This window comes from Columba livia, chromosome 2, assembly GCF_036013475.1.
Source record: "Columba livia isolate bColLiv1 breed racing homer chromosome 2, bColLiv1.pat.W.v2, whole genome shotgun sequence".
Lineage (NCBI taxonomy): Eukaryota > Metazoa > Chordata > Aves > Columbiformes > Columbidae > Columba > Columba livia.
This window is the reverse complement of record NC_088603.1, coordinates 103639154-103651785: the sequence shown is the minus strand read 5'-3', so window position 1 is coordinate 103651785 and position 12632 is coordinate 103639154. Positions and strand designations below refer to the sequence as shown.

At 35.9% G+C, this 12632-nt stretch overlaps 1 protein-coding gene across 2 annotated transcripts in view; it reads left to right on the top strand.

Annotated features, from left to right (window-relative positions):
* Positions 1–12632, top strand: part of DOK6 (docking protein 6) — a 257151-nt gene that overhangs the window by 153394 nt on the left and 91125 nt on the right. For both annotated transcript variants that reach the window (XM_065053042.1, XM_065053043.1), the window contains exon 5: positions 8850–9039. In XM_065053042.1, coding sequence (XP_064909114.1) covers positions 8850–9039 — 190 coding nt within the window. The remainder of the gene's footprint in view (positions 1–8849; positions 9040–12632) is intronic.

Sequence of the window (12632 nt, the reverse complement as noted above, 5' to 3'; positions counted from 1 at the left end):
TGTAGGAACGTGCATTTGCACTTGGATTTCTTTAGCTGATTCTTTCAGTAAAATGAGTTGAACCACGACTTCAGTTTATGCTGGTTATCTTATTCTGCAAACTTGGCAGTGTCATTCCCCACATTACAGTTTTATGGAAAAGGTGACTAATTGGAGGGTGGAATCATTTGGTGACCTCTGATAAAAAATTCAAATTTTAAATTTATTTTCTTGCACATTTTTCCAATATTGTAGCTTTTAAAGGCATGATATCAAAAACTATAGTTCAAAAGGTACCCAAAAACCTTTCAAAAGTCTACTAAGCTTTTGTTGACCTGAAACTGAAAGGTCAGAATTAATTTTCCAATTTGAAACTCATGAAAAGTGACTATAAGTATGAAAAGTCTACACTCTTGCTCATTGTGAAAATGGCAGCTGTGTCACTCTCAAGGTCATTTTGTTATTTTTGTGTTAAATAATATCAGTTCACTGGTATAGTGCTTTTGAATGTCATTATTTCAAAACATTGCAGGTATGTCAACTTCATAGAATTACTCTTGAGTTAGCCAATGTATTAGTATTTAATTGAAACAGGGATGTGAGAGTATAGTTTATAAAACCAGTAGTGGAATTGTAAAGCCTCAGCATCTAGTTTCAGGCAGGTTCTGTTTCCTGGACCATTTGAGAGTCTTTTTTCAGGTCACTGAACAAAAGATGTTTCTTAGTATATGGACAAGACCACAGATTGCCTTGTCATAAAGGCTACAGTGCCAGTGGTTTTGCAGTTTTAGATACATATTTTTTCTTCTTTTTTTTTTCATCTTAAGGGCTGAAAGCGATTGAATAATGGTGTTATACAGTTGGTATATCTATGATATGACCAGGCGGTAATACCATTCATCCCAAAAGAACTGGTGTATTAACCATTAATCACATCTCCTTCCACTGTGTTTTTTCAAGTGGTTACTTTGCCCTAAAGATTTTCTGAAATGTTTAAACTTTGTAGAGATACTTCCTTGGTTGTAAAAGAACTAGCCTAATAATTTTCTTCTCATGAGATGCTTTACATTTTCCCAGCAATAATACTTTTAATATGCTATGTACTTCATCTGTCCAACTACTTGGCCATTCCGTTCCTTATAGGACGTTTGCATGGTGTTTCTCATGTACTTCTAAGGTTATTCACAGAAGAGATCAGTACATTCCATTTGAAAAAAAACAGTAAGTTTTCTATTGTGTAGGTTTCTGGTTTACTCCCTGTATATGACCACCATAGTCAGTACCTTCAATTTGAAACATTTGTAATGATTTTCTTAATTGTTATTGTATATGCCCTGGAACCATAAAAACTCATTGTTGCTTGCTACTTGTATTTTTTTATACCAAATGACTCACATTTCAGAAAGTACTTGCAAGGAAAATATGTATGTTTTCTATGATTTGTCTAACATTTCTTTTTATTGCATCTGAGCCTGTTTATCCCTCCACTCTCACTCTTGTGGTTCTCCTGAGATGAGCTTTTGATTTCAGAAAGGAGGACATCTGATTATGATGTCTGTGACACAGAATCATAGAATGTCCTGAGTTGGAAGGGACCCACAAGGATCATCGAGCCCAATTCCTGTCCCCGCATGTGACATCCCCACAGTTCACACTATGTGTCTGAGGGCATTGTCCAGTCTCTTCTTGAACACTGTCAGGCTTGGGGCCATGACTGCCTCCCTGGGGAGCCTGTTCCAGTGCTCCACCACTCTCTCAGTGAAGAACCTTATTCTAATGTCCAACCTAAACCTCTCCTGGCACATCTTCCTGCAATTCCCTCTGGTTCTCTCATTGGTCACCAGAGAGAAGAGATCAGGGCCTGCCACTCCTCCTTCCCTTGTGAGGAAGCCATAGACCATGGTGAGCTCTCAGTCTCCTCTTCTTCAGGCTGAACAAACCAAGTGACTTTAGCTGTTCCTCATACAGCTTCCCCCTTAAACCCTTCAACTCTGTAACCCTCTTCTGAACACTCTCCAGTAGCTTTATATCCTCTTCATAGTGTGGTGCCCAGAACTGCACACAGTGCTCCAGGTGAGGCCGCACCAGTGCAGAGCGGAGCGAGACAATCACCTCCCTCGCCCAGCCGGCAATGCTGTGCTTGATGCACCCCAGGACACAGGTGGCCCTCTTGGCCGCCAGGGCACACTGTTGGTTCATCTTCAGCTTGCCGTTGACCAGAATCCCCAGGTCCCTCTCCGCAGAGCTGCTTTCCAGCATCTTGGTCCCCAGTCTGTATGTACAGCCAGAATTGCCATGTCTCAGGTGCAAAATCTGGCACTTGCCTTTGTTAAACTTCATGCAGTTGGTAATTGTCCAGTTCTCTAATTTGTCCAGATCCCTCTGCAGGGTCCCTCTGATACACAAATCCCTTAGATTTGAAGTAGAGAGTAGGTAAAATGGTCGGAGAGTAACGGAATGCAACAATATGATTTACAAAACAGTTTGTTCCAAAGGCTGGAAAATTTGTATTTGGTGTGCAAATGTCATGGCTAAAAAGCCATACATTCATCAGGCATTTCTGTCACATGTGGACAAAAATTGATGGTAGTGCAGCAATCTAAAAGGGCTGTTCTTTTATATTTCTGAATTGTTCAGTAAGTGCTAGTGAAATCTGTTTTATTGTGGTTGTGCTGTTGCTTGACCCTCCAGCACCAAGCAATTCTGCAGTTGGTAATAGCTAAAAGAGCCAAACTATAGATCTGCCTGCTTACAGCAGAGACCTCTGGCTATTGAGAGTCGTGGGGAGAAAAGAGTAAACATCTAAGCAATTATGTGCAAAGCACATCAGCAACAGAAAGCTTCTTACTGGATTTGATCTGTTATTACTTTCAAGAAGTATTATTGCAAATGTTACTATGTAAACTCCACCGCAGAAAATGACCCTTAGGTGGTTTTCTTTTTATATTTAAGGCTCACAACTAATGGCTGTTTGGTTTGCAATGATACACAGATTCCAATAAAAATGAGATTTGAAATGAAGCTTCTGTTGCTCTCCAACCATTTTACCTTCTCTCTCCTGCATCTAAGCGATTTGTTTGTGTTCCTCAGCCCTATAGCAGCAACTCTGATTCTGTTTCTTTTCATACCAAACACAGTCTTACTGTTAATGAATGTTCACTTGGATTATTTGATAAAGAATGGAAATATAGTATTAAATAAAAAGCCATAAAGACTACATGATCCTGTTCAGATAACAATTTGGTATAATGACAGTGAAGCTGTATAGACAATGATAAGACGAATAATAATACACAATTATAACTACAGGAAAGAAAACCTGAACTCAGTTGGATCTGATAACACTGTTGACAAGTAGTCTTCTGAGCAACATCATGTGATAATTGCACACGTGTTCAGTATTCCTTAGGTTTTCAATCTGCTGCTAGGGAAATCGTGACTATAGAGTGCTGTCTTCATTTAGAAGAACTGGAGACTGCCTTTCCAGCTCTCAACGCATTTGTCCGTGCTCATGATTTTTTTTTTTTTTTTAAAAAACATCCCTTTTTCCAGTATGTCACTGTATTTTCATTCTCTATAAAAGTAATTTGAAAGAAGCAATCCAAATGGAGAGACCATGTTTACTGTGAAAAAGAAACCAGAATATACAAGAAAACATTGGTTAGAAAATAGTTATGTGTAGACAGTGCTACTAAATGCACCCTTTAAGAGCAGGTGCTTTACTTTGGTGAAGACTCTATTCATATCTATTATGAATACTACATAATAACACTAAAATAACTGAACACTTGCTCCGAATCACATTCTACTGAATTTTATTTGTAACACTGGTGTAAGCAGTGAAGAAAATAGGCAAATGCAAAAATGCAAATTATTAACCTAAAGAAGAGGCCCATTCCATTCTTTGCTTCTGCGACTCATGTATTGTTGCATTTCATGCCTGGGATGTCAATATTGTGCTTTTCTATTATGTGTTAAATGCTGCCTTGGCACTTTTTTTTTTAAATGCATTATAAAGCTAATTTTGATTTTAAGAGTCTGGAAAAGTTTGAAAGGTAATTAATTTTTTAATTTTACTCCTTGCCTAATATTTAAAGTAATATATCATAAAATTACTTCCTTTGTAAAGTTTTTCCTCTTTTTCATAACATTTGTTTTACCTTTATTATTTATTTTAAAAGATTCCAGAGTGCAACTGTCTTGCTTCCTGGGTTTAATTGCAGGACATTTGTAAATTTCTGTTAGTAAAAATGTAGCTTTTCATAGCGAACAATGTCCTTGAATCCTCAGAAGAGGGTTATGACTTATTTCTTAGTGCTACATATTGAGATTACAAACTACAGCCAAAGCACAGAGACTTTGTAATTATGTTCACAGAGCTGACTTGTTTTAGGGCATTTTCTAGGGTCTGTAGAATCCCTGTTTGTGATTCACTACATATTCATTTTCTGTTATCCTTAATTCATTTTTATACCTTGTTTAAAAAAAATATATCTATAAAATAAAATAAACCCAACATAGACAGCTTTATTAGTAAAGAAATGTGTTAACAGTTTTAATAACTGATTAATCCAGTTAGTTTTCAGATCTTCTCTATGTTCCTACTTATCAGTGAAACAATTTAATTTATTCATGGTATCCTTTATATTTTAATTGAGATGTTAATAAACATTTCCACACACAGAAGCAAAGCAGAATAATTATAAGCAAAGGGATAAAATTAATTCTGAAGTCCTGGTTCCTCACTGTGTAAAGCAGGAAGGAATTGTTTTAATAGACCTGACATATGAATGCATACAAGATGCTCTGTCTTCAAGACTTAGAGCCATCTTTCCATGTGAAAATTAACTAAAGAGTGTCAGCAGCAGAAGTCACATAGAAGTAGAGGGAATTTCTTCCAGCTAGAAACTGAATGTTAGCTTTTAAATCCTCCTCTTATATAGTTCCCACCAACCTGGCTGCTTCCTTCCATAAGTCGTTTTTCCTTTGTATTAAAGCTGAAATGAAACAAAGCATCCAGATTTCAAGACTGCAACGTTATTTGCTCAGTTTTCCAACTGGGATGATTTAGACAAGGAATCCAGAGATGAAATGGCCAGAACCAGGATCACTGGGCCTCACAGTGGTTTTGCCTCCCTAGTACAGCTGGACTTCGATCTGGAAGACTGAGAGCATTTCAGAGTTGCTGCCAAGTCTCTGTCTCAGTCAATATGCTCATTTTAACAAAGACTCTTAAACTCCCATGCTCTGCAAAGAAGTTATTAAAGGTGGTATTCTTGCCAAAGCCCAAATGCTGAACACCTTTACATGCATGAAGTGTATGATGAAGCATTTCTCTGCTTATTCAAGGAAGTGGGAAAGAGCAGCTACATTGAAAAGAGTGGAATAATAAGCGTTGCAATATATCAGCATTTTTTTCTCATCCTGGCTCCTCCACTCCCTGAATTTTGCTCTCACCAGTTTTAAAGGAGGGAGGAGGATAGTGATGCTGAGTGCTGAGGAGTTGCACCTGCTCAGTTTCAGCCTGCTCTTGTTGAATAGGATAGCATCTACATGTTTGGTTTCTTACATATTCCTATTTTCCGGTTTCCTCATTAACTTCTATTTACTTAATCTTACTACCCAGTGAACTGCTATTATCTCTTCCCACTCATATGCAAATGGTGACTGACCCACAGAGAAGCTAAATATCTTATTCAATGTGATTCAGATCTGGTGACAGAATTCAGCTGGGATTCCCAAATCTAAGCTATGAATGTTTGTTCTTGCCTGGATGAGTTTAGGGCAAAATCTTGACTCTAAAAACTGAATTATCGTATTGCCATTACAGACACCTGTTCAAATATTTTCTAAAATGGAAAAATTGGACCCTGCTTTTTAATTCATAAAATTTATGGTATCCACACCTTTCTACGTCCTCGATTTCCCTCCCACTACTCAAAAGTATTCACAAGTTATTGTTTCAAAAGCAAATATATCCATCTTTAGTCCTCCCCAGGGCATATGTTTGTACACTTGTTTTTCTTGCCAATTTGAGTAAGTTCCAAGGGTGCTACATTTTGTCCTGCAGCTGATGTTCAGTTTAATCAGACATACTTTCTTTAATCCGTGACACCTCACCTTAGACACCAACCTCTCCATGCAAAGTCAGCAAATGTTTCCTGACAGTTTGAGGATATGTTGTGTCCTGAATACCCTTCATGCAATAATATCCTTGAACACTTCAGAGAAGTTGAGCATTTCACAAGTATCCTGGTAACTTCTAAAACAGGTTGAAATATTTTGTGCCTTCAATTCAACAGTTTGAGGTTTACTTCAGAAAATAATTGCACCTTTTATCTGCTGTCTGAGACACTCTGTTAGTGAAGACAAGGAAAGGGAAAGATTTCCATTCTCATATAGTAGCCCCATTCCCCTGTAAACACATTGTGTGATTTCATGTAATGTAAAAGAGAGGCTGAGGGAACCAGCCAGTATGTCGGTCACCTGTGTCTTTCTTTCAAATAGAGGAGGTAGTTACAGGAAATAACAGCTTGGCAATGCAAAACTGGAGTCTAATATATGATAAAAGCACACCTGCATAGGCATTTTTGCATAACCATCACAGTGACATATGGACAATGAAAAAGGGCATATACATATATATATGTAAATATAATCCCATTGCAAAATGTAAGTTGTCTCGTTCACCATCATTCCCTTCCCAATGCAGTCATAGACCCATACTCCCATGTAAGTCTTTCCATTTACTACAGCAGGCATTAGGTTAGTCCTGTGTCCAACTCACTCCTCTGAGACTTAAGGGAAATTTGCAGTGATCTCAGCAGCACCTGCTAATCTATTTGTGCTGTGTGTCAGAAGAGTTTTGCAAAACATTAGGAAATTCACACTGGGGACCTTAGCATAAAATGAAACTTTTAGGGCTAACCCATTAGTGTGATTAATGAGAACCAGAGCCTGGCAGAAGAGGTTGAATGGCTCTGAGACTGAATGAATCAATTGGGGAGTCATTAATAGGACAAAATTAAATTGACTGAAACAGAATAACATTGGGGATGACAAGATTACTTATAGCTATGCAGGATGGCAATTCTAACTGCTCACCCAGCAGTTCCCTGCTTCCATTAATTCCTCAGTCAAACTTTTGCTACTTTATTGACACACACACACATATACTCACAGATTTCTAACATATTTTCTATTGTCATTTATTTCCAATATTTTCACTGATTTGTCAGAAAAAATAAATATCAAATATTTTTAAAAAGGAGATGTAATGTATGTGATACTGAATGACAAGCATATTGAGAAGCTGTATTTAATTTTGACTGTTTTGATAAATTTATCTCACTTCATTCATCTTCTGATAAGTTTAAATTCCTTCCTAATTTTTATGAGGACGCCATAAAAAATATCAGTACAAATGGTGGATTGAAAATGTTTCACACCAAACTGTCATTCATTTATTAAGCTGCTGGAGACAATTTTCCTGTCAGATGTCCCTTTAAAGTACATTTTCCCAGTACTGTTTATTGAATGAATATTGATTGTGCTTATACTTTAAATCATTCTTACCTTTTTTTGTCAACACTCTTCAGTGCAGTAGCATTGCTATTTTGCATTTCTATTGTATTTCAAACATGAACGGAAATTGTGAGAGGAAGTTGTCAATCAGCCACACTCTCCCATATTATGCTATTAAGCACTAAGATTTCAGTACCTTTGGATTTAAAATATAGGCTAGCACTTCCAGCTGTACAACCTGAAATTTAACAGCTTTTTATTCTCTGTAGAAGCAGCTCATAGAAACATTAGTTATTCTTCAAAGAAAAATACTTTTTTATTTAAAATTCTCTTGTTGTTACTGTGGTTTACTTCCTTCCGTATGAGTTAATGGTGTTTTATATCATGCTGGGGTGTGTGTTTTTGTTTTGTTTTGGGTTTTGTTGTTGTTTTGGTTTGGTTTGGTTTGGGGGTTTTGTTTGTCTTTTTTGTTGGTTTTGGTTTTTTTTTTTTAAGGGTGGTTTTGTATTGCTTATTAAATCACATGCAATTCAGACACTTCAAAAAATTGTTAATGCCCTTGACCTCTTACTGCAATGAGATCACTCTGCCGTGGAAGTGCAGCTGATAGTAATTGATGTCATGACAATAATAATATATTGTGCTGAACTGGATTTTTCAAGAGAGCAATAGATGATTAAAACTGTGATTAATTTGACAAATAATAATGAGTTTGGCAAATAAATAGAAACTGAACACAAAGAACATAATTTTTAACAAGCTTCAATAAGTAAATCTGGCTTTGCAGTTTCAAGGACAATTTTTCTAAGGGGCAATGGTTATACATACATGTTTTGCCAAGGTACATGTAGTTCTTTTCTTTGGCAGAGGAGCCTCTATCAGTGTTCAAGTCATTGTGAATTTTGATTTGCAAAGAGTCATGGACCTTAATGTGAGAATAAAGGACTTTAGTTAAGTTGCTGGGGACATATGTCAAAGAAGACTATGCAGATCATCTGTGAAAGATGTTTCAATCTGCTGCATTATTTATAATGAAAATGAAATTAAGATTCTCCTCTTATAGAATCATAAAATTATTTTGGTTGGAAAAGACCTTTAAGATTACTGAGTCTAACCGTTAACTCACTCCTTTCATGTACACTAGCATGGCTTATTCAACATCAGTGGATCTTCACCTCTGTTCAGGGCTAGAAATTTGGCCTTTATTTCTGATCCATTAGTAACTAAAGACAGGCGGTGGTGGTGGTGGTGATGGTGGTTTTTTTGCCAGTATAAAATTTTTTTCTTTGACTGGTGATGCCTTATTTTGTTTTGTTATGTTGTTGTTTGTTTGGTTTTTTTTCCAGAACGATTCAATGTATATCTTATGCCTACACCAAATTTAGATATCTATGGAGAATGTACAATGCAGATCACACATGAAAACATCTATCTCTGGGACATCCACAATGCGAAGGTCAAGCTGGTCATGTGGCCTCTGAGCTCTTTGAGGAGATACGGGCGTGACTCAACGTGGTTCACATTTGAGTCTGGAAGGTAAGAGCTAAGGAAAAGCAGCAAGAAGAAGAAATATGCAGTGATTTTTGAGCAGCAGTCTGATAAGTTAGATTAGCCTCTCATTGTAAAAAAATATGGTATACATGGCTTCTCCACAGACTTTCATTTGTTGAATATTACTTTTCAATATATTCAACTCAGTGTTTGAAATAAACATTAATATATCTTATACTTAAATTGAGCTTAATCTTCCTCTGACTTATTTAACTGCAGTTGAATTGTCATTCTTAAGGTTTATGAGTCTCACTGTCCTTAAATACTAGTGTGGTATAATTTGAGTACTTTTGACATAGAATAAATTAATTCTGGATCACGGAAAAAGGCTTATCACACAATATGAATGGAATAACTTCCGTTATAGTAGATATTACTCTTTTTGGATGTTCCTGATGACTGATTGCCACCCTAGAGTATAATTGCAAGCAGGAGTACAGAGAACATTTTGAACTCATAATAAGGCTAGCTCTTTTTTTCTGCCTGCAGTTTTAATCCTCATTTCCATTTCCATCCTCAGATCACTTTTAAATGTCGGTGGAGCTCTGTTTTGCCTCCATTTCACATCTTTTTAATGCATTTTGTGTCTTACTGTGAAGTCCAATGCCTTTTCTGTGTTTCCGTGCAGAAATAACTCTGCATTTATCTCTGTCTTTGGAGATGTTTCATCTTATATTTTATGGTTCTGGACTTTTCTAAGTTTTTCATATTCCCTAATGCAGAGCCTGAATTTTCTGAAGCAATCCAGAAAATTGCAGGTGTCTCTACATTCTCGGGTTAGCCACACTGTCTTGTTAAAAATCCTTTTACACTTTTTGATGTGTACTTACTTATTCAATATAATTAACAAATATTCACAAAAGTACAGCTGGTGATCACAAAAACATGGATCAAATGGACCCTAGAGCCTAAGGTGGTTATGACCAAAATTTCTTTTCCGTTTGTTACAAGTGGGAATTTTCATTTAGCTCATAACTTTGTATATCCAGACTGATGTCACTTTTCTGTGATGACTTCATAATTAACAATCGTGAAGACATCATTATCTTTTTTATATAATATTTTCTAACTAAAAATTAGTAATGCCTGATCCATGTTTCAATTTAACTTCAATGATTAAGCTGTGGGCCTTATTCAAATATACAATTTTAGGAAGAATAATTTGATAAATTGTTACTTCCCCTAGGCCTCAAAATACCTCATGTGAAATTAGTTCAAGAAGTATAGCTATGCAATACTAGAAAATTGACAAAATGCCAAAACCAGTGCCTGAAAACCACCATACTATTCTGGGGAAAATCAAACAAGCAAGCAAATAAATAAAGAAAAAAAAAAAAACTAGGATTTAGCTTAAGCTCATTCTTTGTGAATATCCCACTCATCTGACTCTTTGGCTAAAACTGTATTAGCAAGTATGCATTTTATTAAAGGAGAAGGAGTTACATTTGAGTAAAAAGATAATGACCAACTAATGTTTGCCTATTCAGAGTAGCATATCTGTCTGTGAGCAGACCCATTTCTTTTAACTGATTCTGAAGGAAACTATCTTTGGAAATTGAAATTGTCATTAACTGAAATTTAGCTGTTAAAACTAATTCAGATTAATCACTTAAAGTTGATTTCTTATATGTCTCAAAATGTATGTAACTCTCTACAGATTTTAATTATTAAAAAGTCGTTCTATATCATAGCGATTTCTTTTTTAATAAGATAATTGGTTTTGTACTGTTTTGTTTTAATCTATGGCATATCAGTATTAATCAATTATGTATAGTGATTGTATATGTTCAAGTAAAATGTGAGGTTTACCTCTGATTTTTCAGGCCTCCTGCAGTATTTTAATTGCATGTTAGTATCTGAATATCATCTTCCCCTACAACGCATGGACCGTGCAACCTGATAAAAAGTGAATTGTTTTCCTGCGTTTTATTGTTACGAGCTAGCTCTGCCTTTATGTGTCATGCTTTATTGTCTTTGATCTGATTCCTCCCTTTTGCCTGCTTGGGATTGCTTTATCTGTCTGATTTGGAAATGCACAAAGACTAGATTTAGATTGGCAGAAAAATATAGAGGCAATAAAATAGGACTAGAGAGAAGTCAGTATCTTTGATAACATCTGAAGTCTATATAGGGCAACACTAATGCTCATTTTAAAATCTGTTATTGATTCGTTTGGGTGTTTTGTTTTTTTTAATCAGCATCTTTTTCATCTTTCTGGACATTGTTTGCTTTGTCCGTTGATCTGCCAGTACCTTATACACTAAATTCCTGATGCATGCTGTCTTATCGGAAGTGAAGTACTCATTCATGTATTATGAAAATGCTATGCAGTAAAACTGTTGTTGCTTTAATTTTTCCCTAAGGCTTAAATATTAAATGTAGACAATTGTTTTAAAGGGTATTTTTAAAGAGGTTTGTATTTTTTACTGTGTTTTAGCACCTATAAATATATACATATGTGGTTTGCATGAACATTAAGAGAATAGTTTTATGTATTTATTATCCATCCTCAGTTTTGGCATTACTTTGTTTCAGAAAATAAATCCCCTCCATTAAAATAAATGGACATATTCACAGAGATACTATGATAAATAAATGGATCAAAATTAAGCTTTCAGGCAATTAAATTTCTCTTTTACTAAATATATTGTTTTGCATTTAAATGAATGTGGACTCAGATGTATAAAACTAAACTGTTCACTTGTCTAATGAAATGCAATACCTACACAATTGGGAGGATGTCTAAAATACAGGAGGAATGAACACAGATTCCTTTAAACTGCCTGATTTTTCTATTTAGTTTTGCACAGAATTGGAGTTTGTAAACATGTATCTCTGCAGTACTTATGAAGTTAGACCCATCCTTACTTTTCATTATTTGGTGAACAAATGAAAGTAAATATTTCTTGCACAGTGATTTACTTAATTTGTGTTCTTTCCTGTCCAATCTCTTCTGAGATTTGTGGGATGCACAGTTTTGTGTGGCTGTGGATGGAGAGATACTCATTATTTAAAGCACCTGATTAGGGCTAATCCCATGCAATCTATCCATTGATCAGAAAACAGTAATTCACAACTCCATTAGCCACTACAATAGCTTTGTGCTGATTAATACTGTGCATCTAACACGGTGAATGTATCCCACAGTAATTTAGAACACCTGAGGCAGAAGCCTAGCATTTATTTTTCCAAGAGCTAGGCTTTACACCTGACCAGCTTCACATTGGTTTGGGGAGTTTTAATGTTGAATCATCAGTGAGTCAACAAGATATCCATAATTCGTGGACATTGATAATGTATTCAGACACTTCACTCTCATTATTTTGGGTATTGGATGTATTGGAGACATTGTGCCTAGGAATGCAGTTGATCTGCACAAGTGCATTTATTTATCTTCAGACTTTTGGAGCTGCTGTTCCATGTGTGTGGGCATTAGTCCCTGAGTGTCTGATTTTAAGACCCCGAAATGGCAAACGTCGTCCTAACAGAACTGCCTATCTAACTGTCCAGATGAAGGTACTGTAAATTTGCACTGGATTGCATTAATTACATGCAATCGAAGAAACATACCAGAAAAG